Source organism: Molothrus ater, chromosome 1 (assembly GCF_012460135.2).
Source record: "Molothrus ater isolate BHLD 08-10-18 breed brown headed cowbird chromosome 1, BPBGC_Mater_1.1, whole genome shotgun sequence".
NCBI classification, from domain to species: Eukaryota; Metazoa; Chordata; class Aves; order Passeriformes; family Icteridae; genus Molothrus; species Molothrus ater.
Genome location: NC_050478.2, coordinates 45430372 through 45454063, shown reverse-complemented (window position 1 = coordinate 45454063; position 23692 = coordinate 45430372). Strand labels below are relative to the sequence as shown.

The window sequence follows — 23692 nt, the reverse complement described above, 5'->3', positions numbered from 1 at the left end:
AGTTAAAAATAAAGCAAGGGTCGAAACAAAAAATACTGTGAAAGCTTCTGACATAAAGAGAAAAAAAAAACCCTGCTGGAAAAAAAAAAAAAAGAAAGAAAGGAAAGTTACCTCAGAAACAGGTACATTTTCTTCAAGTTCAGATGTGTGTAACGCCAGTAAACCAATCACTCGAGCAATGTTAGCACGTCTGTGTATCAAATAAATATTTTGTAGGTGCAGGAAATATAGTTACAAAGTACTACAAACACAATTATATCTTGTTTATAGTCTACACAGGTTGCTAAGGGCAGAAAAATTTGACATCTTATTTACTGCTCAGATTTTCTTCTTATTTCTCTTTTCTTTGTATCAACAAGTTATTCCAGCCCAATTTAGCAGTAATTATATGCATAAAGACATGTCTTTCCTCTAGCTCTGAAGTGTGAAAGTTCTTTAGTTTGTTAGGATTACTAATAGTCATGCTCATGTTCAGTTTTTATATAATACAGAAAACTCCTACAGATAATTTAGACTTTTCAGGATAGCTGACAAAAGAGAAAATAAATCTGTATCAGCAAATCAGTTTTTAATGGTTCATTAAAAGAAAAAATTGGAATAATAAAATCAACTTTTATGAAAGAAACAGCAGAGGGCACTATCACATTGAACTATTCCTGACAGGTTTGGGGGCGAAGGGCGGGGTTGGGGCGAAGAGAGTTGCCATTGTAGTTATTTTACTGTATTGTGGCATGGAGTTATTTTATTTTGTGATTTTAACTAACTCTACTTGATGCACTAACTTCTACATTATCTACATAAAATTTTAGAGTTTTTCTATAATCTATGGTCCTGTAGAATTAACATATTAATTCAATGTTGAAAAAATTCCATTTTATATCATCATACTCCCAGTCAGATACCACAGCAGTCTGACAGGCTAAAAAACTCCTCAAATAACCTGTTAACAAATATCTTTAATAAAATTCAGCAACAAGTCTGTATTTGAAAATATTAATTTAAAATAGTTGTTACTTACACATCCCAGTTGGCAGCTGCACGCAACTGCTGTATCAATATAGGAAACTATAGTTTAAAGAAGACAAATAAACATCAGTGAATTTCAATGATATGATAGTTCCAAATGATAAACAAGAAATCAAAAGATCAGTAATTTCATAAAAATGTACTTGGATAACATTTGCTAAGAGAATTATCACAGACAAATACTGCAGATACTGTGCACTGATTAAAGAAATAAAAAGCCTAAATGGAAAAATATGAATATTTTTTGCCTTAAAGTAAACTACTATATTTTTGCCTTAAAGTAAACTACTAAGCATATATCTGAATGTAAGAAATTTTTTTCATTCTGAATAACACTATTTAGAGAAAAAAGGTCTGACTCTTTCACCTACAAGCACAGAGATAATCATATAGTATTATAAAACAAGTATTTAATGATTCTGTGAGTCTCTATCAAAATAGTTGGCAAATACCAGAATAATGAATGTTAACATATATAATCAGCCATTTAAGAACCAAACTGCATAATTACTAATTTCTAAAATGTTCTGTTAATTGGCTATTCAGTTACTGGATTATTGTTCCCCCTGCTCCAAATTCTCCAGTGCTAATAGAATACATCTTCCAGCAATTCTGTTTCTGGTTTTCACAAGAATGTTATGGCATAAGACCTATCACTGCTTCCAACCTAAATGCTCTTCATCCAGTTTTTTGGTAGTGCAATTTTGCCTTTAGTATCTTACATCCAACAATAACAGATTTCACCTTTTAACTTAGGTACCTTATTACAAATGTAGGAGAGCAAAGTAATTTACTTCCTATTAAATAAAATGAAAAGTGCTCATCTTAGGAGAGCTTCTGTAATATCTTTACATAAGAGGGTGGAAAATAAGTCTCTTTCTCTTCTGCACATGCAAGACTTGAAGAAATATGTTAAATGACCATAGAGCATACTAATAAAACTGTTTGTCTGGTAGAAAATGGTTTTTGAAACGTGAAATCCCAAAACAGATTCATCAGAGAGCATGGTCACTCTATGAAGGCCTGTTTACTGAAACTGTTACTGCCTGTTCTTTAGAAAGCTTTTTTGCTATTCTTTATGGACATATGACCAAATAAAATTAATTTAGTAATTCATACATGAACTCTTTACAGTACCATCTGCACTTAATGATTTACAAAGACTAACTTTTCATCATGAATTATTTTACATTCTTTGTAAAGGTTAATTTTTACCCCAACATTTTCCCTAACACAACAAAACTATATGTAAATACATTTGAAATCTAAGACAATGAATTAGTTTTACTCAGCCCTTTTAAAAAACCTAACATGGAATTTAATATTTTTTGTTGGTTTTTTACTTTAATCAACATCATATTTTTTCCAGTAGACCATTGATTTTTTCAACTATAACCAAAAGCAGCTAATTTTTGATACAATGGCAAATATGTAAACCATGTTGATTCCTTCAATGCTTTATTACTTACCAGCTGAGAGCTAATTAGCCTGTTTGCAATCTCCTTGTGGACAACCAAAGTGCACAGATAGTACAGTAAGTTCAGTTTAGAACGTGCTGCTCCTGTATTCTTCTCGCTGGATTCAAGCAGGGAACACACTCTTTTCACAAAGTTATTCCAGTCCACATCTTTCATGGAGGACAACTTCTCAACTAACCATGAGAGGAAAACAAACAGTTAAAGATAATGGATCTTTGATGTAGCTTTAACACACTGCTAAGTAAGATCATCATGAATAAGTTCCAAAGTTTGCATCTAATTATAATTTTAGGACTTAAAATACTAAAGAAGCATGTTAGAATTCATGTCTGAAGACAACAGAAATCAAAAAGAAGCAAGAAAAGAAACAAAGGATAAAAATTCAGCAACAGAAGCCTCAAAATATTTTTGAAAGTGCAAACCTGCTAAGTCCTTCATTTAAGGAAACATTTATTGGCATTATATTTAGGAAAGGTAGCAGCTGTCCTTCATCATTACTAATTCTTAATAAGTAAGTGCAGTTTCCTGTAAGTAAATTTGAGACAAAACCTAACAAAAATCAGTGAAATCTGCTCACAATAAATAAACTGAAAACATGTATAATCACTCCTACAGGTGGGTATCCACCTAGCTAAGCTTCAGCAAATCAGGACATGGATGACTTCAAAAGAGCAACAAAGAAATCAAGTCACATGGACAATTCACATATATCCTGTGGTTCAATTCATTGACTACTGCACATGAATTGAGATTTTTTCAGATTTCCTTATCAGTCTAAACAGTTAATTTCAATCTAGAAGCCATATATTCCCTCTGCTTTGGTAGTTATTAATTAATAACTTACCTGCCACCTGATATGCTCTAGACTATTTAAAAGCATGTTTTCTGTCTTCTAGCCCAATTTACACCTAAGTAATGACACCTTCTAATGCAGGCAAATATACATTGGTAGAGGTGAAAACAGGTTTGACTTTCAGGTACTCATTGAAATTTTTCCATATTATCTTTAATCATTACTGATGAGCAGCATCAAATTCAGTATCTTCAAAACCAATCAGAAAGTTGTCCAGAAGAAAGCTACAACTCTGAAAGCATTACAACCAAAAAAACCACTGTCTCATAATAAATAAATACTGACAAGAGTTAGACATATCAGAACATCAGCGTGATAACTACTTAAATGTAATATGAAACATAATATTTCCCCTATGCACTGGAATCTGATAATTTTTGGATGAATCAAATTTAAAATATTTTTGATTACAGTCTTGACTGGGAGATTGAGTTGTGTTCTTTCCAAACATAAAATTTCTTCTACAAATTAACTCTTCAAAATACATACTTTGTAGAAAGGAAAGATGAACTCCTATGCCTAGGAAGAGGTGCTATGTGAATTTTAGAAGGACTATATATCTGGCTGATATCCCTCTTCAAGCACAGTCCAGTATTTTTCTTAAAAAGACTAGAGCAAATGTTTCACGGGAAGAATTGTTACACTCAGGACTATGAGCTGACTTTAGTTTTCAGAAATATTTCTAGACATTGAAAATTAACAACAAAAAGACAAACCCCAAACAACTTCACATTATCTTTTTGGACATGAGTGCCTTAACATTTCATGATTAAAGGTGAGACTGGAAAATCTGTCTAGTATTGTGGCTGATCAACACTGCACATTTTAAGATCTTGTTGCCACTTGCTCACCTGAATTTGTCAAATTATAATACATTTGGTTGAATATTTCAGTTTAAATCTCTCAGTTGGAAAAAAAAATTTGGTGGTTTTCCCACACTAAAAACTGATGACTGCCTCATGGCAAAAGTTTTGAGCACAGGCTTGTAACTCAAGAAAGCAGAAGAGAAAGGAATATCATTTAAGTGTTTGTACTTGCAAAGGCAACTCAAAATTGGTCTAGCTATTTCAGAATAATTAAGAGTTCTGAAACTGTGACCACATATAATCTACAAGGGGAGGCTACAGGTCTTGCAATAATGAGTTACAGCAGCACATGCAGAACTTGTTGGAATATTCAGCAGATCCATACCTGAATATGCTGGTATATGTAAAGTTTTCGGGTCAAATCTAACTGGTACTTGCTTCATTATCTGGAAAAAAAACCACATTACAACTAGTTTTAATGCATTCCTAGAAAATCTCTAAGTAGTTGAATGTGAGAATACAATGCAAAATTTGTACAGGATGGGTGTACATGCTACTGCTCATTACTGAGGAATTTTCCATTGTTTTCTGGTATGTATTTCTTCCAAGCAAATATCTGAGATTTAACTCTATGGTTTTTATATAAATATATTGCTAATATTTCCATTTAAGTGATTTTTAAAATGGGACTACAAAATCACAAGATTTTTTCAGTTAACATTTTTATCTTGCTTCTATGCAGAAAAATACCTGCATTTGGGTTTCAAAAGCTAATGAAAGGACCTATGCAGGTCACAGCTCACAAAATGTTTTAGCAATTCATTGCCATATGGTAAATACATGTATAGACTAGTCCACCCCTGAATATAAAAAGTCGTATTATCAACAGCTAATCATTCATAAGGTATAGAGATTTTTTCCCCTGCAAAACCATCATTTTCTTGTAGATCACAAAATTGGATGACTACTCAGTAACTGAGCATTTGAGTGTGATTTTCAGTAAGGAACTTTTAAAAAGGCAACTGTGTAATGGAATTTAGCCTTTGACAGAAGAAGTCTAAGCTTAAGTAGAGAGCTATTTTCTTAAAAAGGTCTTCAATTCCACAGATCTGCAGAACACAGGGAAACTTTACAATTTAAGCTGACATTTCAGCTTTTAAAATTCTGCCAGCATCTAGCAAATCCCTTTCCAGGAGATTAAATTGCAAGCTCTTCAGATTTACCAGGTGTCAGTATCATCCTTAAGTCTGAAAAGCAGACTAAGGTGTCATCACCAAGAGGCAGTGACTCTGATTACATGTCCCTGGAACTTAGCAGGCTATTTTGCATTAATTCTGAGTCTGGCATTGCATGGTAAGGAGATTAGTCTAGATGTGCACATCAGTATGTGCACCTACCCCTAATCTCATCTCTTACTTGTAGTAAGAAGAGAAGCAGTGAAGGACTAAGGCTTTGTGTCAGAGTCTTGAGACAGAACTGAGAAATTAACAGTGGCAGCATTCAAACATATAATTACCTTTCAAAGTCTCCACTAGGAAGGATGTCTCTCACCCCAAACATATTAAAAGAGTATTATTTGGTAGTTACTTATCTAGCTGTGTAAGATTTTTAGTTTTTGAAAGTGTTAAGAAATCCATTAAAACAAATCAAAAGAATTGTTAATACTAAAGCAATACAGCAACTAAAAGCTGTAAGACATTCCTAATGAGTTTAGATGCTCACTTCCAAGGAAAAATCTTGCATTCCCCACATCAGCAATTTACTGAGTAAAGTTGCTAAGATTGTTTAATTTTTTCTGGCACAGAAGCAAAAGGAAGACTAAAGGGACTCTTGCCTACCATTCTTTCTACCAATACATCTGCCTATAAATGCACATTACATTGTCATTGCAGTGCCAAGCACTGATTCTTTTTTGATTTGCTCTTCACAGTCAAACTTAAGTGTGAATTCCCTGCTCAGGAGACTCCTTACAAACTGTTAGCACATTAGAATCCATACAACAGAAATAAAATGGACATTTCCTGCAGCCTCAGGTGTTCTTTAAGAGGGAAAATAATTTTATGTTGAATAGAAACATTATCACACTAAAGAGTAACAAATGTTATTCTGTAAATGTCTAACTCCTAATCTAGAAGGCTTCATAGATGGCTTTGTTTTGAGTATAACAAACCAAAGTTTTGTGTTCATTTAAGTAACAGATATCAAGGCAAGTTATCAGAAAACAAATCTACAAAAGCACTGAACACAGCATTTAGCAGCTTCTATTTCTTGTAAATATTATTTAATACTATTATTCAATCCCAAAATAACTCATTCCTCCAAATAAGCAACACAATAGGATTATAAAGACTGCCAAAAAACTGTATGAAATCTTGCCAGATAGCTGGGTGGAACTGCTTTAAAATGTGAACTATAAAATACAGGAAGGAGTTTCACCCTGATTAAAAATTTATCTGCAAAAATAGTCCCAACCACAAGTTCCTGAATCATATATTTTATTTTGCTATACCTTTGGATTGTCAATGATTGGTGTCACAGTAAGATCAGATTCAGTGTAAATGAGCTCTTTCAATTTTGACTCCATATCCTGCTGACTTGAGCACACATTTTCAGCCTAGAAGAAGAACAAGGTTTTTTTAAAAACTGTTTTGTACCACAAAAGAGTTAATCATGTTTATTCACAAAATCTTTCATTTCAAGATTATACCAAGCAGTCTGGCCATGGAAACATATTCTAATTTGCTTTTTATTTACATAATAGGATGGGACCAGATGGGACCAACTACAAATTATGGTAAAAGAAACATATTGGAAGAAAAAGCATTAGGTCAAAATGTAGATTGAGACGAAAGAAAACAACTTGTCTTTTATGTACTAGGGCAAAAAAAAGGAGACTAAGAATCTTTCTTATCTCCTACATCTGAAGTTCTGCAAGTATTTTATTCAAAGAACTTGCACACTTAATTATGGAAGGATGTAAAAGAAAGTTAACTTTGCCACAGACTTCAGGCTAATATTCTAACTAGACATACCATCACCCTTCAATATAAACTTTTTACTCACTTTTTTCAACCATGAATCTCCTTGTGAAGAGTTTTTGATTGGGACAGTAGTAGCATCACATACTTCGACTGCAGAGTTAGTTCTAGGTGTGGGACGAGAACTTCAGCAAAAGAAATGAAAAAAAAATAAAAATCAATAAAGACTACAGATTAAGCTTCATTGCAAACTACTTTTTTGTTGCTCTTTTGGAACTTTCATGTTGTACAGCAAACTTTCAAAGCTGACTAACACAATTTACACTATATTCTACCTGATCCATCAACTAAACATGACTTTTCTGTCTTTAAATATGTTCTGACAAGGTTAGGACTTCTCTGCTGGTTAGAAAAGGGTAGACGGTATTTTATTGTAGTTATAAAATGAATGTAATTTGTTTATTTTCTCAGCCAAAATGACTCTACAAACTGGAGGCTAAACCATTCTTGTCTTAACTCCTAATAAAAGAAACATACAAAGCAAATTAACTTGACAAAAAATTGCAATTTATTTTATGATATTCTTTTCTGACACCCAAGTTTTGGCCAAGTAATGGAAATAAAAAACTTCCTAATTTTTTTGTATCATTGTGAACTGGGTTTACGTTTTGCTTTTCCTTTTTAAAATCTTGTCAGCTAATTAGAAAATGAAGAAAGGAGAGACTGGAACACTGCCAAGTTGCAATTGTCATAATGCTTCTAGTGAACTTGGAGTTTATAGTACACAATAAATTAAAACATTTTAAATCAACTTTGGAATTATCATGATTGGCAGGCCAGGAAACTAGTTAAATCAACAACTTTGAATGAACATGTTTTCTTGATTAGCTGAAAGTAATAGACACATTAAGTTGCAAATCAGATTTTTAGAAAAAACAATTAAATTAAAAATACAAACAGCGAACAAAATTAAAGACACTCAGGAAATCGGTGATCAAATGATTAACATAACTGTTTTCACCTTCCATCTATTTTCAACAGAAACTTAAATTTAAAGGGCACGATGAAGGAATGCCAAAATATTACCTACATAAAAACATATTAAATATTTGGTAAACATATGACACTTATGGTAAAAAAAATGTATCAGGATGTGCTTGGAATTTTAGTTCCTAAACCAAAAAAATCTATGATTTTTAGCTAGGAAGCTGAACAAATGATTCCAAACATGTAGATTTGTTAAATATATTTTTTCCAATCAATTCAACTAATTTGCTTTCATATATGTTTGAGATACAGATTCAATTCTCAGACGGTTTCTCAGTTTAAAACAAGACAAGAGATTGCTGAATTAAACTAGTTAAAATGAATGAGATCTACTCCATCTGCACAAGCAGAAGAAGCCACTGCTGTTAAGAGCCTATTAACTGCTCCAGCAGATAATTAAATTCTGATGCCAAGTGCCAGGTAAGCAAGTTTCTTTCACTTCAATGTTTTAATACTTTACTAGACATCACATACACTGCTTTCAGAAGTTATATCATTGATGCAAAGAGAATTTCAGAACAGATTTTTTTAGCTGTTGGCATTAAATTTCAAATTTTGCATTTAACATACTTTTAAATAAAGTTTAAAATATTATCTTTTTATCTATTGCTAAAAAGATAATATTTGCATTCCCGTTGTAGCCTTTCTTTTGAGCAGCTTGCTAAATCAAATGCTACTTGAAATTACTAATAACATATGTTTAACTGTGATGGTAAAAATTATAAGTGAGATGAGAATTAATACTTTAATAAAACCAACTAAAATAACTTCTGTACACAGTATGATGTACAAAAGCCCTATTTCAGGTTATGCAAGAAGCTTAAAAGAGGATTTTCAAACTGGAATATTTCTGCTTGATGTATTTCACTAGACAATCTTCTTGGTTTGAAAGCTAGTACAAAGTTTCAGAATCAGGCCTCAACTAAAACAAATCACTGTTAAATCAATCACTATCTTTTAACTTAATACACATGTAGTACTTAATAGACTCCTACCAATACCTTGCAATGAAAAGCTGCAGGGAGAATTTATTAACAGATCATACGCTGAATGCTTATTCTTATGTATTTAAAGGAATAGTACTCCAAGAGAGAGAAGAGAGAGAGAGAGACAGAGACAGAGAGAGAGAGAGATCTAAACAAATTTTAGCTTTCTGTTTAGACAGACAGTTAAGTAATCAAAAGTCTACTTTCAAAAATGAGAGTAATAAAGTCATATAAGCTTTAACTGCACACTGTTTTCACAGCTCTTCAAATGTATTTTAGTATATATTAACTGGTAATAGAAAATTCAAAAGGCAACGCAGACACAGCATTACAGTCATATAATAAAATGTTTGAAGAGACAAAAACCAACACCAAATATGCAAGATTACAAGGAGGTTTTCATACCTGAGAAGAAATATGGATTCATTTGATTCACCATCAGCTGCACTTTTGGGCCGCAATTCAGTCTGAGTTTCTACCAAAAAGAGAACATGAACTTGCATTCATATTTAAAATCAAATAAAACATAGGGAGTAAATATGTTGGTAGGATTGATAAAACAGCTAAAAAATAACATAATGAGCAATATTACCTATTTTGAAAGAATTGCTTGGTGATTTAAGACCTTCCCTTGAGGATGACAGGTTATCTAGATTTTCATGATCATCCACTGACTCTTTGGCACTACAAGAAACTGGTAACTCTCTGTCTTCTTTGCTGTTTAATAAATGATATTAATTACAGATTTTTTAAAAAGAGGATTGATTATATAAAAAGAATTATTATATCCATTATCTGTTGCAATTGTTAGCACACAGTTTAGCTGTTGTTCTCTAGAACAATACACTCTTTAAATATGTGTTGTACTTACTTTTTATATTGGAAATGGCAATGATGAAAAATAAGTTTATAGCAAGTAATTTGGAGAACATTAAAAATTCTATCATTAGAACTTAAATGAAAGACACTAAAAAAGTTAAATTATTATCCCATGATACAAGAGATACTAAAGAAATACTAAAAGCATTACAGACATTTTAAACTTCACAGGAAAAAGTCACAAGAAATCTACCTCCTAATGAATAATGAAGTTTGTAGCCGAGATTAAAACCACATTTTTGTGTGTGTAATCATTTACAGTCACACTTGAATGCCATTTTATTGGGTTTTATTGTTTGGGCATTTTTTAACATGTTCTTGTATTATTTACATGGGACTGGGTCATAAAACCTTAATGAAGGCTCTCCAGGATATCAAATATTAATCCAACCCACACTGTGAAGAAAACAGATTCATAGGCCTCACAGTTGGAAAAGAGAGAGTATTGAGCTTCCTTTGCATGTCAAGCCAATGTTTTACATTTGTCATATTAGTCAGTGCATTCATCAGCAGATATTTTAGACGCCTTAGAAAAACCTCAAGAGTATGGCCAAATAGCCCAATATTTTGTAGGAGATTAAGGTTCCTCTGGTTCTCTGGAAATTCCCCAAAATTAGCACTATCAGGATGTTGACGTAAGTCTTGCTAAAATCTTGAATAAAATCTTAGTTCACAGTATAAACTTTAGATACTAATTTTTTTGCAGGTGAAAGCAGTAATAAAATTAGAAGACAAAGAGCTGTATCTCAAACTATAACAAACATTAATAAAACAAATACCTATTTCTGTGACCAGAAATAGGTATTAAAAAACATGAGAGAAATTTTTGAAGTAGATATAACAAAAAACACTCAGCATTCTAAAACTATCTTGACATTAGGTCCCCAGATTGGAAGCTGAATTATCTTTCAAACTTTTATAACAAAGTAACATAAAAAACAATGCTAAATGTCCTAATTCAAAATTAGAAACACAAAACACAAAAACCAGCAAGGTAACATGAGTCTTGAAGAAAACTAACTTTTTTAATACATAAAAACCTTTTGCGCAACAGGTTTGGGCATTTCTGCATATGTAGCAGTGTAGAGTATTAAATATTTAGAAAAAAATCTCTACTATTAGATTAATGCATCATGTCATAAACAAAGAATATGGGTCAGCTGCATTTGCAAGATTATAAGGCTGAACCACAGCTCTAAGATGCTGCATTGATAGGCTTTGTGAGGCTCTAAACCTAATGCATAAAAACAAACAAAAAAACTTACCAAAGATAAACCAGACCCATATTTATAAGATTCTACAAAAGTGTTAAAAAAATTGCAAGTCAGATTCATACAACAATACTATATAATATATAAATAAAAATGAGAGCATTTAGCTTGGAAGTGAATTTCGACACATTCTACAGCCAGCAGGAAGGAGTCAGTTGAAAGTGAATCAACAGTGCAACACACTAAGAGGATAATACAATTCCTATACACCCAAAACCACTTACAGAATGGTGTAAAACTCCATTTATTATTTCATGAAAATTCTAAGGAAAGTTCAAAAGTTATAAAATGTACAGACAATAAGATATTTTTTATCTTTGCTTATATTTACTAAAAGAAACCTTCCTCGAACTTCCAGTACCTCAAGCTTGTGCCTTGTCTGTCTGCAGAACCACCACCACAATGGCTAAAGGATCCTTTCCAGAATGGATGCTGCAATAGGTCTGTCCAATTCAGCCTTTGGAAAAACAACAAACATAAAAGCAGTGGCTAAGTACAACTGCACAGACACATTCCAGACTAGGTTTTGAACACAGTGACACCACAGAGTAGTTAATCCTGTTGTTTGCTTTTATTTGGACAACAAGCTGGTTTTCTTACAGGACAAACTTTTGCCTTAAATCAGAACAGAAAATTCACACAACAGAGATATGAGAATGAAGGAAACTGCAGAGTTAATGCCACATGTAAATTGTCTGACATACCCTACAACGTACAGCTCTAAATTATTTAACAACAGGACTGTACCAGGTGTAAGTTAAAGCCTAATGAAATACAGGTGCCCATTGCTCTGGAAAAGCAAAGCCATCCAATTCCAAACTGCCTATCATTCTGTTACAAAGTTATCTATTTAGCACCAGGTACAAAACAAACAAAAAAAATGCACTTAATGAAAACATTAATTCTATATGTCTTCATCTAAGAAAAAGCATAGTTTGCTCTTTTATACAAGGGATGATCTTTTTTTCATTCTTTTTCAGCTACAAAATAGGATACATACAGTATTACAATAATTATTTTCTCCAGAGGTGACAATATAAACAGCTGTCATGGATTAGGCACTTTACCTTTTCTGAGGATCCTTTTGAAGTAACCCATCAAGCAAACTTATGAACTCAGCAGAAGGTTTGTGAAAAGCAGAACCTGTAAAGAGAAGCACTTAAGATCAGTATTGGATAGCAAAAACAATCATCACCCAATGTACACCATAGTATTCTACAGATCATGCTAAAAAACTTTCCTGATAGTAATCTCTGAAAACAAATCTCAATGTATAAAGGATCTTAAACATACACTCTTTGCATGTCAAAGAATCCTCCAAAAAAAAACCCCAAAACAAACAGACTACTAATGCTTGGATGTCAAACGAATAATATTTTTTTTTTATTTGTAACTTAAAAAAAAAAAGCACCCTCCAATTATCAGATAGCTACTAGGAAGAAATTAAGCACAGTTCAAATCTGCTTAAATTGAAAAAGAGCCACTAATATATTAGGATATCTGTGAATAACACTGATGCCCAGAATGACCAAGATAAAAAATTCCACCCCAGTAAGTAGATATAGTGTTAACAATTAAAGTAAATTATATATGTCGCTGTCAGAAGGGAAACAAACGTTCATCACTAACAGGGAATTATCACAGGAAGGCATTGCTAACATTCACTTTGGATAACTAACTGATTCCTGCAACCAGCCTCAGAAGAAAAAGGGTAAACCAAAGCTTTGTAGTATTACTGTGACTTGATCCATTGAAGAACAACAGAATCCTACTCTCTGGTCCTGGTCGCAATGGATCTTCAGATAAAATCTTTTCAATTAATTCAGAACGGCTTTCTGACAGGAATGGTGGTTTTCCTACAAACAAACAGATTAGGCAAACTTCAAAATGGTTGTAAGGTACAATGATTTATCATGAGCTCATTTTCCTAAGAAAGCATCCAAAGAAATAAACAACCTCAGTCTGAGTAATATTTATCATATTTTCTTGTCAATTTAAATTCCAAATCTTTGATTAAATTCTTTCATCATGAACAGCAAAAGAAACCACAGCCAGAAGAGGCATCAAAGATGTCTTGATGGAGGAAACCATGATAGCCCTGTAAGAATCAGACATAAGACAACAGCAAAAGACAGAAATCCCTGTATCTGTGTTACTGTGTTTATCCAACAGATCAGTGTTTTGCTTAAGGTTTAAGAAGGCTGCAGTGTAATTCTCTTCTGTGATGAAGCTTCCTTCTAGCTGAAGCTATGGGTACTTTATGTGCAGGGAACCAAATTACTCTAGTTTTACAATAGTGAGGCAGTTTTCTCTTTCAAAGGTTAAAATAATGCACACAGAGTTTAATACCAAGGAGATAAAAAACACTATACTGTCAGAATTTGAGGGCTGCCATAATTTTAAATACTAGTATTTAAACCCCACGTGTTGGTTAGTATTGCTGTCAATAGGAGCACTTAAAAGTATTGTTTCACCTGATTATTGGATAAAGACACATTTTTTTTGTCTTTTAAGCACAGTTAGTATGTTCTTAAAGAAATCTTCAAAACCTGTCTCAAGTTTTCCTATGTCCTAACTTCCCTTGACAGTTCATAAGAATTTACTCTGGGACTATAAACTATGTTTCCATTATCACAGATACTAAATAGATACACAAACTTACAACCTGAGAACATTTCATAGAGCAAACATCCCAGGGACCACAGATCACTAGCTTTGCAGAAGTTGTCTCCCTTTATTACTTCAGGAGCTGTGTATAATGGAAAGCCTACAAAATACAGAATATATAATTAATGCACTTTGATTATTCATTCAGCATTCACCTTTTTCAACACTTCAAACTTTGTCTCCGAACATCACCCAGCTATAGATTATCTTCACTCCACAGAAAAGAAAACTGAAATAGCAAATATAAGTAGTTTCCAAGGAACTTCCCTGCTATACTTTCACTGTATTATGTAGGATTAAATATGCTACTTTGTTGTTTATTTCACTTCAATTACTAAACTGACTTGTGCTGCACTTTTCAAACAGAGTGATTAATGCAAAGAATGTTTTGATTTGCTTTAACAGCTTTAAGAGACAAGCAATTTGAGCAGAATGGTAAATCATTCTCATGTGAGTAACAGAAATAATTACATTACATTAGATTTGGGATTTCTTTTTTTTAAAGCTATGCCAAGAAATAAACCTTCACAAATTTAATAAACTCTATTATAAAAAACAAGGTAGCTATCCAATGAAATCACTGTTACAGTAAACAGTTACGGCTCTTTTCCCACTAAAACACTATTAAAACATCACATATCAAATTATAGCAGCTTATTCACAAACCTCTTTTGTTTGATACAGGAATAAAATTGACAGTTCCTATTTCTACAGTAGTTCCCAGCACTTCTCAAAAATCTCTAAAGAAATTATACTAACTCAGTAAAAGTGCCAACTCCATAGTCCCTTAAAAAGTTTACTTTGGGTTCTTTTCTTCTTGGGTTTTATTTTTTTAAGTGACAAAAGCTCATTAACACACATATCAAAACAGTTCCGAAGAGCAACAGGAAAGAGATTAGATTTGTATTTCTTCCTGAATAAAGACCTGATCTTGGTCTTATTATTTCCAGTGTGGACTTTCAGAAAGAGACAGCAAGGAGAGCTCTCTTTGTTCTCATAAAATATTACGAAGAATTCTGTGGTTTCCAATAAAAGGAAGTGATATATGGGACATCGTTATCTTAGAAATAGAGGTCTATGAGATGTTCTGAGATTATGACTAGTAAAAGATTCAGGAGATTAAAAACAAGTTTCTGAAGTTTGCATATTTAATGAAAAAAACCCCCATGGTATTTGCAGTCTACTACATTTGCGTGGATTTGCCTGTTGAAACTGAAGCACAGTAACTTTCTCAGACTTTAAAATGAAATTATCATTCTTTAAGGTAGTGAAAGAATTGACCTCAAACTAGAAATAACCTAGAGCAGGTGCACCAAAAAGGACAATGAAAGTACAGCAGTGCAGTGGCCAATGAAAGAAGCGGTAGTTCTGTGTAGTACTTCCTGAATTTTCTGTCTACTTTTAACTCTAACTTAGTGCAATTTAGTTCCAGATCCTACAGAGAGCACTTGCAGCACAAACTTTTTAGAAGTCCATAAATAATTCCATAGCTCACTTTTTTCTGAGACAAAACAGGATTAATTCTAAATCATTTCTCTTTATCATAATCACTGGGGTTCCAACTTCCATTCAGTCTCTTTGGTGTCAGTTAATTCTGGCTAGTAAAAATCTCATACCTTGAACTATATTTTTAAAGTGTATTTGCACAGTGTTTTCATTAATATCTTCACCTTCTTCAGCTCCAGCTAAAGCAAAAACTTTTTCCAAGTCTTCACCATCTGCTCTTGCCCGGCAAAAACTACTGAATTTCAAAGTGCCAGCCCCTTCCAGTAGAATCTATTAGAACAAACAAAATCCAATATGCTAGCATATGTACTAAAATTGAAATTTCCAACATGAAATAATTTATTATAAAAATAATCACAATCTCAAACCATTTAAGTACATAGAAAGGATCACTACAACCAAAACCACTGAAGTTTTTCTTTAAGTCAATGCCAATAGTATCTTTTTTCTTATAACCAAAAGTACCCCAATAGAACTCTTAAGAGGTTCAATATGCACTTTTCTTTACTCATTATTAAATCTAAATAAACAATGATGCTACTAGAGAAAAGATAGTTAAAGTAAAGTAAAACTTCATAGGAAAATATAAGTCTAGTAAAACCAAACAGGGCTTCATTTGAGAAAAAAAAAGAATTGTTCTCATTTTACACAGCAGAAACTTCCACAGATTTTGTCTGATGATGATGAGAGTTTTCTCTGGCCAGTCACTGCCTATCTTTCAACTAAAAACTTCATAATCCCAAAAACCTTGTTAGAGAAATAGCCCATTCAACCAGAAGCAGGGGGCAGGGCACAGAAGAAGCATTAACTTTAGTATTTTACTTTCTGTTGAAATGAGCACTTTACAGCAGCATTCTTCTTTGGAAGACTACTGAGTCATCTACACGATGTATTTTTAGTGTTTTTAGGTCCATAAATGACAGGAACTGAGTAGAATTGTGGAAGATTTTACCAAATATTAAGAGAATGGCAACTTGATCATTTATAGATCAAGGTCAGAACCAATTACTATTAAGCAAAAAATTTTTATTATACATGAATTAAAAACAAACAGACTTTAGCAAAACTCTACATAAATTACAGACATACACAAAAGAGAAACTACTTAAAGACTTGTGTTTTTATACAGGAATAAGATTATTATTTCCATGGTATGTGCAAATAATATAGAAAGCTATTAACAAAGAAACTTTAGTTAAATTTACTCCGTCATTAGCATTTTCCACGACTGCAAAATATTCTGCAGCACCATAGAATAATAACAAATTTATGTCTCCAAGGATAGAGAACTAAAATCTTTCAATAAATTAAATCAGTACACCAAGTCAAAAGGAATACATCACATTTTATCAGCTATATATCAAGTCAAGAAATCAATTATATCATAAAATATTCAAGCTACAGACTTATCTCTGATTGTCTTCACATATATTATAAAACAACCTCACAACTGAGGTAAGCTTCTTCCAAATGGTAAAATACAAATAATAAAATAAATGCTGATAGCATGAAAAGTAACATCCAGTGTCCCTATAGATAACATCACTCCTCACCTTTCCAGGCTTCAATTCACAATAGATAATTCCATGCTTATGAATATGGTATAAACCAGTAACCAGATCAATACCAAATTCTCTCACCACATCTTCTGGTAGACATTCATCCTGAGCAATGACAGATTCTAGAGAACCACCTGAAATACATATAATCAGCAAGTGGATATAAAGAAGAGGTCACATAAGTAATGCCCAAATACATAAACTTCAAAATATGTCAATCAAAAACCAGTATCAGTAGATATTAAAAAATATTTCTTGATATCTAATAGTTACAAAATCTAAGATGTACAAAAAATTTATTTTTAATACTGTGACAAAATCTGAATGTTATCTGGAATAAAACTGACTGCATGACTTCAAAACTACTTCAATATTATTTTACAAAGGAAAGAGAAAGGAAAAAAGAAATCCAGAAACTGTGTCACTTCACAGTGTAATAGTACTTCATGCTTTTATTAAAATTCCTTAACTAGATTCCTGCTGCACAAGTTAAGAATAAATAATACCAACAGCAGGCTATCAACTTCTAAGAACAAAGAAACTAAGGGCAGGCCATTTTCCAGTTAAATTGTTTCCATAATATGGCCAAACACACAAAGAATAAAAGCAGGGAAACCAGCAACACAGAAATATTTTGCATCTGATAACAGAAATTATCTTTGAGACAAGTGAGAGAAATCTTCCATATTTCAAAAGTATTTTTCAAGTCTCAACAAAATTAAGAATAAATCCACATCTTATTCTAAGTAAGTTAGCTCCAAGACACTCACCTTACAGCAAACCATAAAACTGCAAGGTAAAACACCTGATAATTGTTCAACAATAAAAGGCTGCCTGTCTAATAATTGAAATATGTAACCCAAAGTTAGACTAAGCAAGTAGACCAAAGCCTCCATATGAGCCATTAAAATCACTTTTAATCACTGAAAGAATGACCTGACTTTTTTTCTCAGAACTCATAAGTTCTCTTTTTCAGTAATTTTTCAAACAGAATTCTGGATAAATAAAAAGGCTGAGTGTAACGTGGATTTTTACTATTAAACAAACTCCAAAATCTTAACATGCATCACATGCATATTGGCTCTCTTTCCTTTCCATATGGAGGAAAGCATGCTGTCAGAAGTTTAAAACATGTAGCCATCACAATTAAAGAAAGCTTTACAAGATTTCTTTAATAGATTGATAAGAACTTATCAAAACTAAGTGAACAACAATGCAGTTCTGGGTTCTCAGAATTTCCAAATTATAATTTTAACATGGAAATCAAAATACTTATACGGAATAGGAAAACAATTTAAATCATTCTCTTTAGCTGCCGAATTGCCCTTTGAATAAAGATTAATTTGAACAATATTAAGTCATTAGAACTGATTTGCTTCTTGATGTCTCTTAAAGGAGAATGCCAAAGCAGCCAGTCCTTAGAAAATTTCTCAAGTAATTTTTACTGACCTACCTTGTGACTATTCACAGAAGTATAATTTGCTTTTATGTTCCCTGATTGGCCTTCTCGCTTCAGCTCTTAAAAACCAGCATTATGTAACTCAACTAACTTTTCAAAGAGGCATACAGTGAAGCAGAGGAGAACCAGAATTTCAATTGATTTCTAAAAATGTTTCCAAGAGCAAAACCACTTTTATATATAAACAGGATTCTCAAGTTAATAATCAGAGAAGTACACTTTTTTCAAAGATCTAAGCATTTGTTGTGGAGAAGCTGCAAGAAATCTCTTATAAATACTCATTCTATAAATGTTTACCTTTGAGCTCCTCTTACCTGTGCATAATTCTACTACAAGCCAGAGATGGTTGCTTGTTTCATACCATTCATAAAACGTCACTATATTCTTATGTGTGAGTCCCTGAGTCAGACGAACCTAGAGTGACATTTTTAACATACTTAAGTCGGGGAAAGACATAAATGTATATATATGGACTTGAGGCATGGCAACAAGAAACAATACAATCTACTCTAGATTAGCTACTTGTTCTCTTGCCTTTTCTAGTGCACTAACATTATTCTTCAAATATTTTATGTTACATGTATGTTGAGAAAAGATAACTTTCCTCACAGACCCTGCCCAACTCAACTGTTTTTAAAATACAGAAAAAAAACTAGTAAGTTCCCAACTCAAAATTATAAATATTATTTAACTTTCCTGCACCACTAAATAATAAACTGGAAATTAGAATTTGGAGTCAAACTTGCACTCCTACTTTTTTTTTTAATAAGAATACAAATGAGAGATAATTTGAGCAAGAAGAAGTGAAAAGAAGCTTTACCATCATTCTTAATCTTATCAGACAAAGAAAATCACTCAAAAGACCCCAAAATCTGTATTTCTATAACAGCTACATGGCCTAATCTCTACAGAAGCCTTTTGCTTGCTAGAGTGGTACATAAGGTATCCCCAAGAGATTTGTAAGGCCCATACAGTCCTAAGAACAAAAAGTTACTAAGAAATGACCTTTGAAACAATGAGAAGGAATATGAAACTGTGTAGTGGTGTTCACAGGGGTCCCAGGACAAGGGAAGAGACAAGAATCTTGACTCCATGTTTCAAAAGGCTGATTTATTATTTTATTATATATATTATATTTAAATAAAATTATATATTAAAACTATACTAAAAGAATAGAAGAAATGAACGGAATGATAATAAAATCTTATGACTGATCAGAGAGTCTGAGACAGCTGGACTGTGATTGGCCATTAATTAAAAACAACCACGTGAGACCAATCAAAGATGCACCTGTTACATTCCACAGCAGCAGATAATTATTATTTACATTTCATTTCTGAGGCTTCTCAGTTTCTCAGGGGAAAAGATCCTAACGAAAGGATTTTTCATAAAATATATCCGTGACAAAACTGTATCCATTTTGCATGGCAAGGTTTCAGTATCCAGGTGGGGAGGTGGGGAGGTCTGCAAGACTGTCTTCTGTGAGAAGCTGCTGGAAGCTTCCCCTGTGTATGACAGAGCCAATCTCAGCCAGCTCCAAGACAGACCCACTGCTGGCCAACACCAACCCATCAGTGATGGTGGCAGCACTTCCAGAATAACATTTAAAAAGGGGAAAAAACACTCTTGTATAACAGCAGCAGGGGAGAAGAGTGAGAATGTGTGACAGGAACAACCCTGCAGACACCAAGGTCAGTGCAGAACAAGGGGCAGAAGGTGCCCCAGGAGCTGGAGCAGAGATTCCCCTGCAGCCCCTGGTGAAGGCCAGTGAGGCAAAGCTGTCCCTCTGCAGCCCAGGGAGGTCCATGGCAGAGCAGAGATCCATCTGCAGCCTGTGGTGGACCCCACTCTAGAGCAGGTGGAAACCTGAGGGAGGCTGTGACTCTCTCAGACGTCTGCGCTGGAGCAGGCTCCTGGCAGACCTGCAGACCCATGGAGAGAGGAGCCCATGCCGGTTGCTAGCAGGATGTGTAACCTGTGGGAACTCACACTGGAATAGCGTGTTCCTGAGGGACTGCACCCATGGAAAGAACCTACATTGGAACAGTGCATGAAGAACTGCAGGCTGTGGGAAGGACCAACACTGAAGAAGGTTGTGGAAGACTGTCTCCCATGGGAGGGACCCTCGCTGGAGCAGGGGAAGAGCATGAGGAGAAAGGAGCGACAGAGACTATGTCTGATGAACTGACCTCACTCCCCATCTCCCTGCATCTCTGGCAAGGGAGGAGAGAGAGAAAATTGGGAGTAAAGCTGAGCCCAGGAAAAAGGAGGGGTAGAAGAAAGGTGTTTTAAGATTTGGTTTTATTTACCATCATCCTACTCTGGCAATAAATTCAATTACTTTCCCTAAATTGAGTTTGTTTTTCCTGAGAAGGCAAGTGGAGACTGATCTCTCCCTACCCTTATCTTGACCCATTCATTGTATTTTCTGACTCCTATCCAGTTGAAGAAGGGAGTGATAGAGCGGATTTGGCGGGAACCTGGCATCCAGCCAAGGTTAACCCACTACAGAAACAAAATGTACCTACTGGAAAAATAAAATATTTGAACTGTACAACTGTATCAGTTTCCTTTCCAGACAGTATCATATTTAAAGCTTTGCCAAGGTTTTACAAACCAGAATCGATTCAGCTTAAATGATATTATTTCATCAAAAAAAATTTCTTCTTGCTAAGCAAAAAATAGATTGTTTACTAGAAGCTATTGCTACCACTGGATTTGCACAACTAATAACAAAATAAAGCAAACCACCACATGTAACTATATGTAACTATTTTTACAAGTTCACTAACACATCACAGAAACAGTAAGACTGTAAACATGTGTTCATGCATGCGATCTAAAAACCAATAAAGTCATATGAAGAAATATATACATTAAAAAAAGACTGTATCTCAAGAATAAGAACTTGAAATCTTGAGAAGCTGGTCTAAATGTGACAAACTCCATCTTAAAGAAGAACATGACACTTTTCTATAACTTGTGCAACCGGAATTTTTAGGCTGTATTTTTTTCCAGATTTAGCAGGAAAAGAAACCCCATTACTTACCCAGTTTGTTACTCCAGCTCTCTTGCATTTATCAGCGCAAATAATGGCAACAAAATTAATTGTCCCTTTTCTTCTACCTTTATAAACAACTGTCGTATTTCCTCTTCCAATCTCCTCATACAAAACAAAGTTCTCCATGCTTTAGGACACTTCACAGGCAACAGATTGGAAACACGGCATTAATCTCATAAAGAAATAAACCTAAAGAAAGGAGGAGAAAGGGGAAGCCTTCAAATTTAATGACCATTCGCCTATAGTAGTCACCCTCCCCATTACCATGAATAGGGATTCCACACTTCCAGAAAGATTGAATACAATTGATTTGCAGAACACCTCCTCTCAGGAAATGTGATCAAAATTTTGAAAAGGTGAATTTTACACTTCCAAAGATCATATTCAAAACGTAATAGACTGGCTAGTAGATACAAATTCTAAATGGTATTATCTGTAAAAATGCAACAGGCCACAGGGGAAAGAGAATAGTCTCTGTTTCTCAAGAGTAATGGCTATGCCTTTATTCCAGCACAGAAACCAACGGAGCATAGAATCATAAAATCATAGAATGGCTTGGGTTGGAATGGACCTTAAAGATCACCTCGCTCCAACGCCCCTGCTGTGGGCAGGAACACACGCCACCAGAACACTCTACTCAATGTCCCGTTCAAGCAGGCCTTGCACACTGCCAGGGATGGGACACCTACAGCTTCTCTGACACACAAAACAGATGTTCAACAGATGGATTTTGAGATAAAGTAAAAGGAGATCAATTAAACTGATACAAAAGGTGAAAAGATGAGGCAAGAAGGCCATCATGGAAGCTTCCTAAGCCACCACCTGTAACGAAGCAGGAGTGAACCCCCACAGAAGCACTCAAAGCGGCAGCCTCCAGGCATCGAGGGAACTGATTTGCTCTGGGCTGGATACAGGACCAGCACGCCAAGGAGATGCGGTTCCCTCTCTTTACGGGGGAATGGCCAAACCGCTCCGAGCGGAGCAGCCCGAGCACGACCCACGATCTCCTGCGCTCCCAGCTCCGTCGGGGTCGGTCAGGCCTGAGGCGCTGCACGGCGGCCCCGGAGACGCAGCCGCCTCCCGAGCCTCTTGCAGCACAGGGGAGCGGGCCAGGGGGTCTCAGGAGCGCTCCAGCCGCGGGTTCCAGCCCCGCCCCAGGTCCGCTCCGGCACTCGGACCGAGGGACGGCGGCGGAGGGAACGAGAGGGCGGCGAGGAATGGGAGGGAGAGGTGAGGGATGGGGTGAGGGGGGCAGTGAGGGATGGGAGGGGAGCGTGAGGGGCCGCTGGGCGCGCGCGCTCCGCGGGGTAACGGCCGCGAACGTGCGCGGGAAAGGGGGAAAGGTGCGAGAGCCGTACCTGGGTGCGGGATGGACCCAGAGGGAAAGGGGGAAAGGTGCGAGAGCCGTACCTGTGTGCGGGATGGACCCAGAGGGAAAGGGGGAAAGGTGCGAGAGCCGTACCTGGGTGCGGGATGGACCCAGAGGGAAAGGGGGAGAGGTGCGAGAGCCGTACCTGTGTGCGGGATGGACCCAGAGGGCAAGGGGGAGAGGTGCGAGAGCCGTACCTGGGTGCGGGATGGACCCAGAGGGAAAGGGGGAGAGGTGCGAGAGCCGTACCTGGGTGCGGGATGGACCCAGAGGGAAAGGGGGAGAGGTGCGAGAGCCGTACCTGGGTGCGGGATGGACCCAGAGGGAAAGGGGGAAAGGTGCGAGAGCCGTACCAGTGTGCGGGGATGGACCCAGAGGGAAAGGGGGAGAGGTACGAGAGCCGTACCTGGGTGCGGGGATGCAGCCGGGGGGAATGGGGGAAAGGTACGAGAGCCGTACCTGTGTGCGGGGATGCAGCCGGCGGGAAAGCATCGGTACAAAGCCGTACCTTTGTGCGGGGGATGCAACCGCTGGGAAAGGAGGGGAACGACAGCCGCACCTGTGCCAGGGATGGACCCGGCGGGAAAGCAGGAGAGGAACGACAGCCGTAGCTGCGCCCGTGATGGACCCGGCGGGAAAAGAGGGGAACGACAGCCGTATCTGTGCGCGGAGGATGGACCCGACGGGAAAGGAAGGGAACGACAGCCGTAGTGCGGCGCGGGATGGATCACCGCCACGCCGCCGCCA

At 35.7% G+C, this 23692-nt stretch overlaps 1 protein-coding gene across 1 annotated transcript in view; it reads right to left on the bottom strand.

The window, feature by feature from the left end:
• ULK4 (unc-51 like kinase 4) overlaps window positions 1–23692 on the bottom strand; it is a 213706-nt gene extending 190014 nt beyond the window's left edge. Inside the window, exons 1-17 of the mRNA XM_036395859.2 lie at window positions 23454–23692; window positions 21565–21765; window positions 18830–18929; window positions 17051–17190; window positions 15608–15767; window positions 13990–14091; window positions 13097–13180; window positions 12392–12467; window positions 11686–11781; window positions 9767–9891; window positions 9580–9649; window positions 7227–7326; window positions 6673–6777; window positions 4549–4609; window positions 2496–2677; window positions 1019–1065; window positions 112–190 (exon numbers count right to left, since the gene is read on the bottom strand). Of these exons, the coding sequence (XP_036251752.1) occupies window positions 112–190; window positions 1019–1065; window positions 2496–2677; window positions 4549–4609; window positions 6673–6777; window positions 7227–7326; window positions 9580–9649; window positions 9767–9891; window positions 11686–11781; window positions 12392–12467; window positions 13097–13180; window positions 13990–14091; window positions 15608–15767; window positions 17051–17190; window positions 18830–18929; window positions 21565–21702 (1665 nt within the window). The 5' untranslated portion in view covers window positions 21703–21765; window positions 23454–23692. The remainder of the gene's footprint in view (window positions 1–111; window positions 191–1018; window positions 1066–2495; window positions 2678–4548; window positions 4610–6672; window positions 6778–7226; window positions 7327–9579; window positions 9650–9766; window positions 9892–11685; window positions 11782–12391; window positions 12468–13096; window positions 13181–13989; window positions 14092–15607; window positions 15768–17050; window positions 17191–18829; window positions 18930–21564; window positions 21766–23453) is intronic.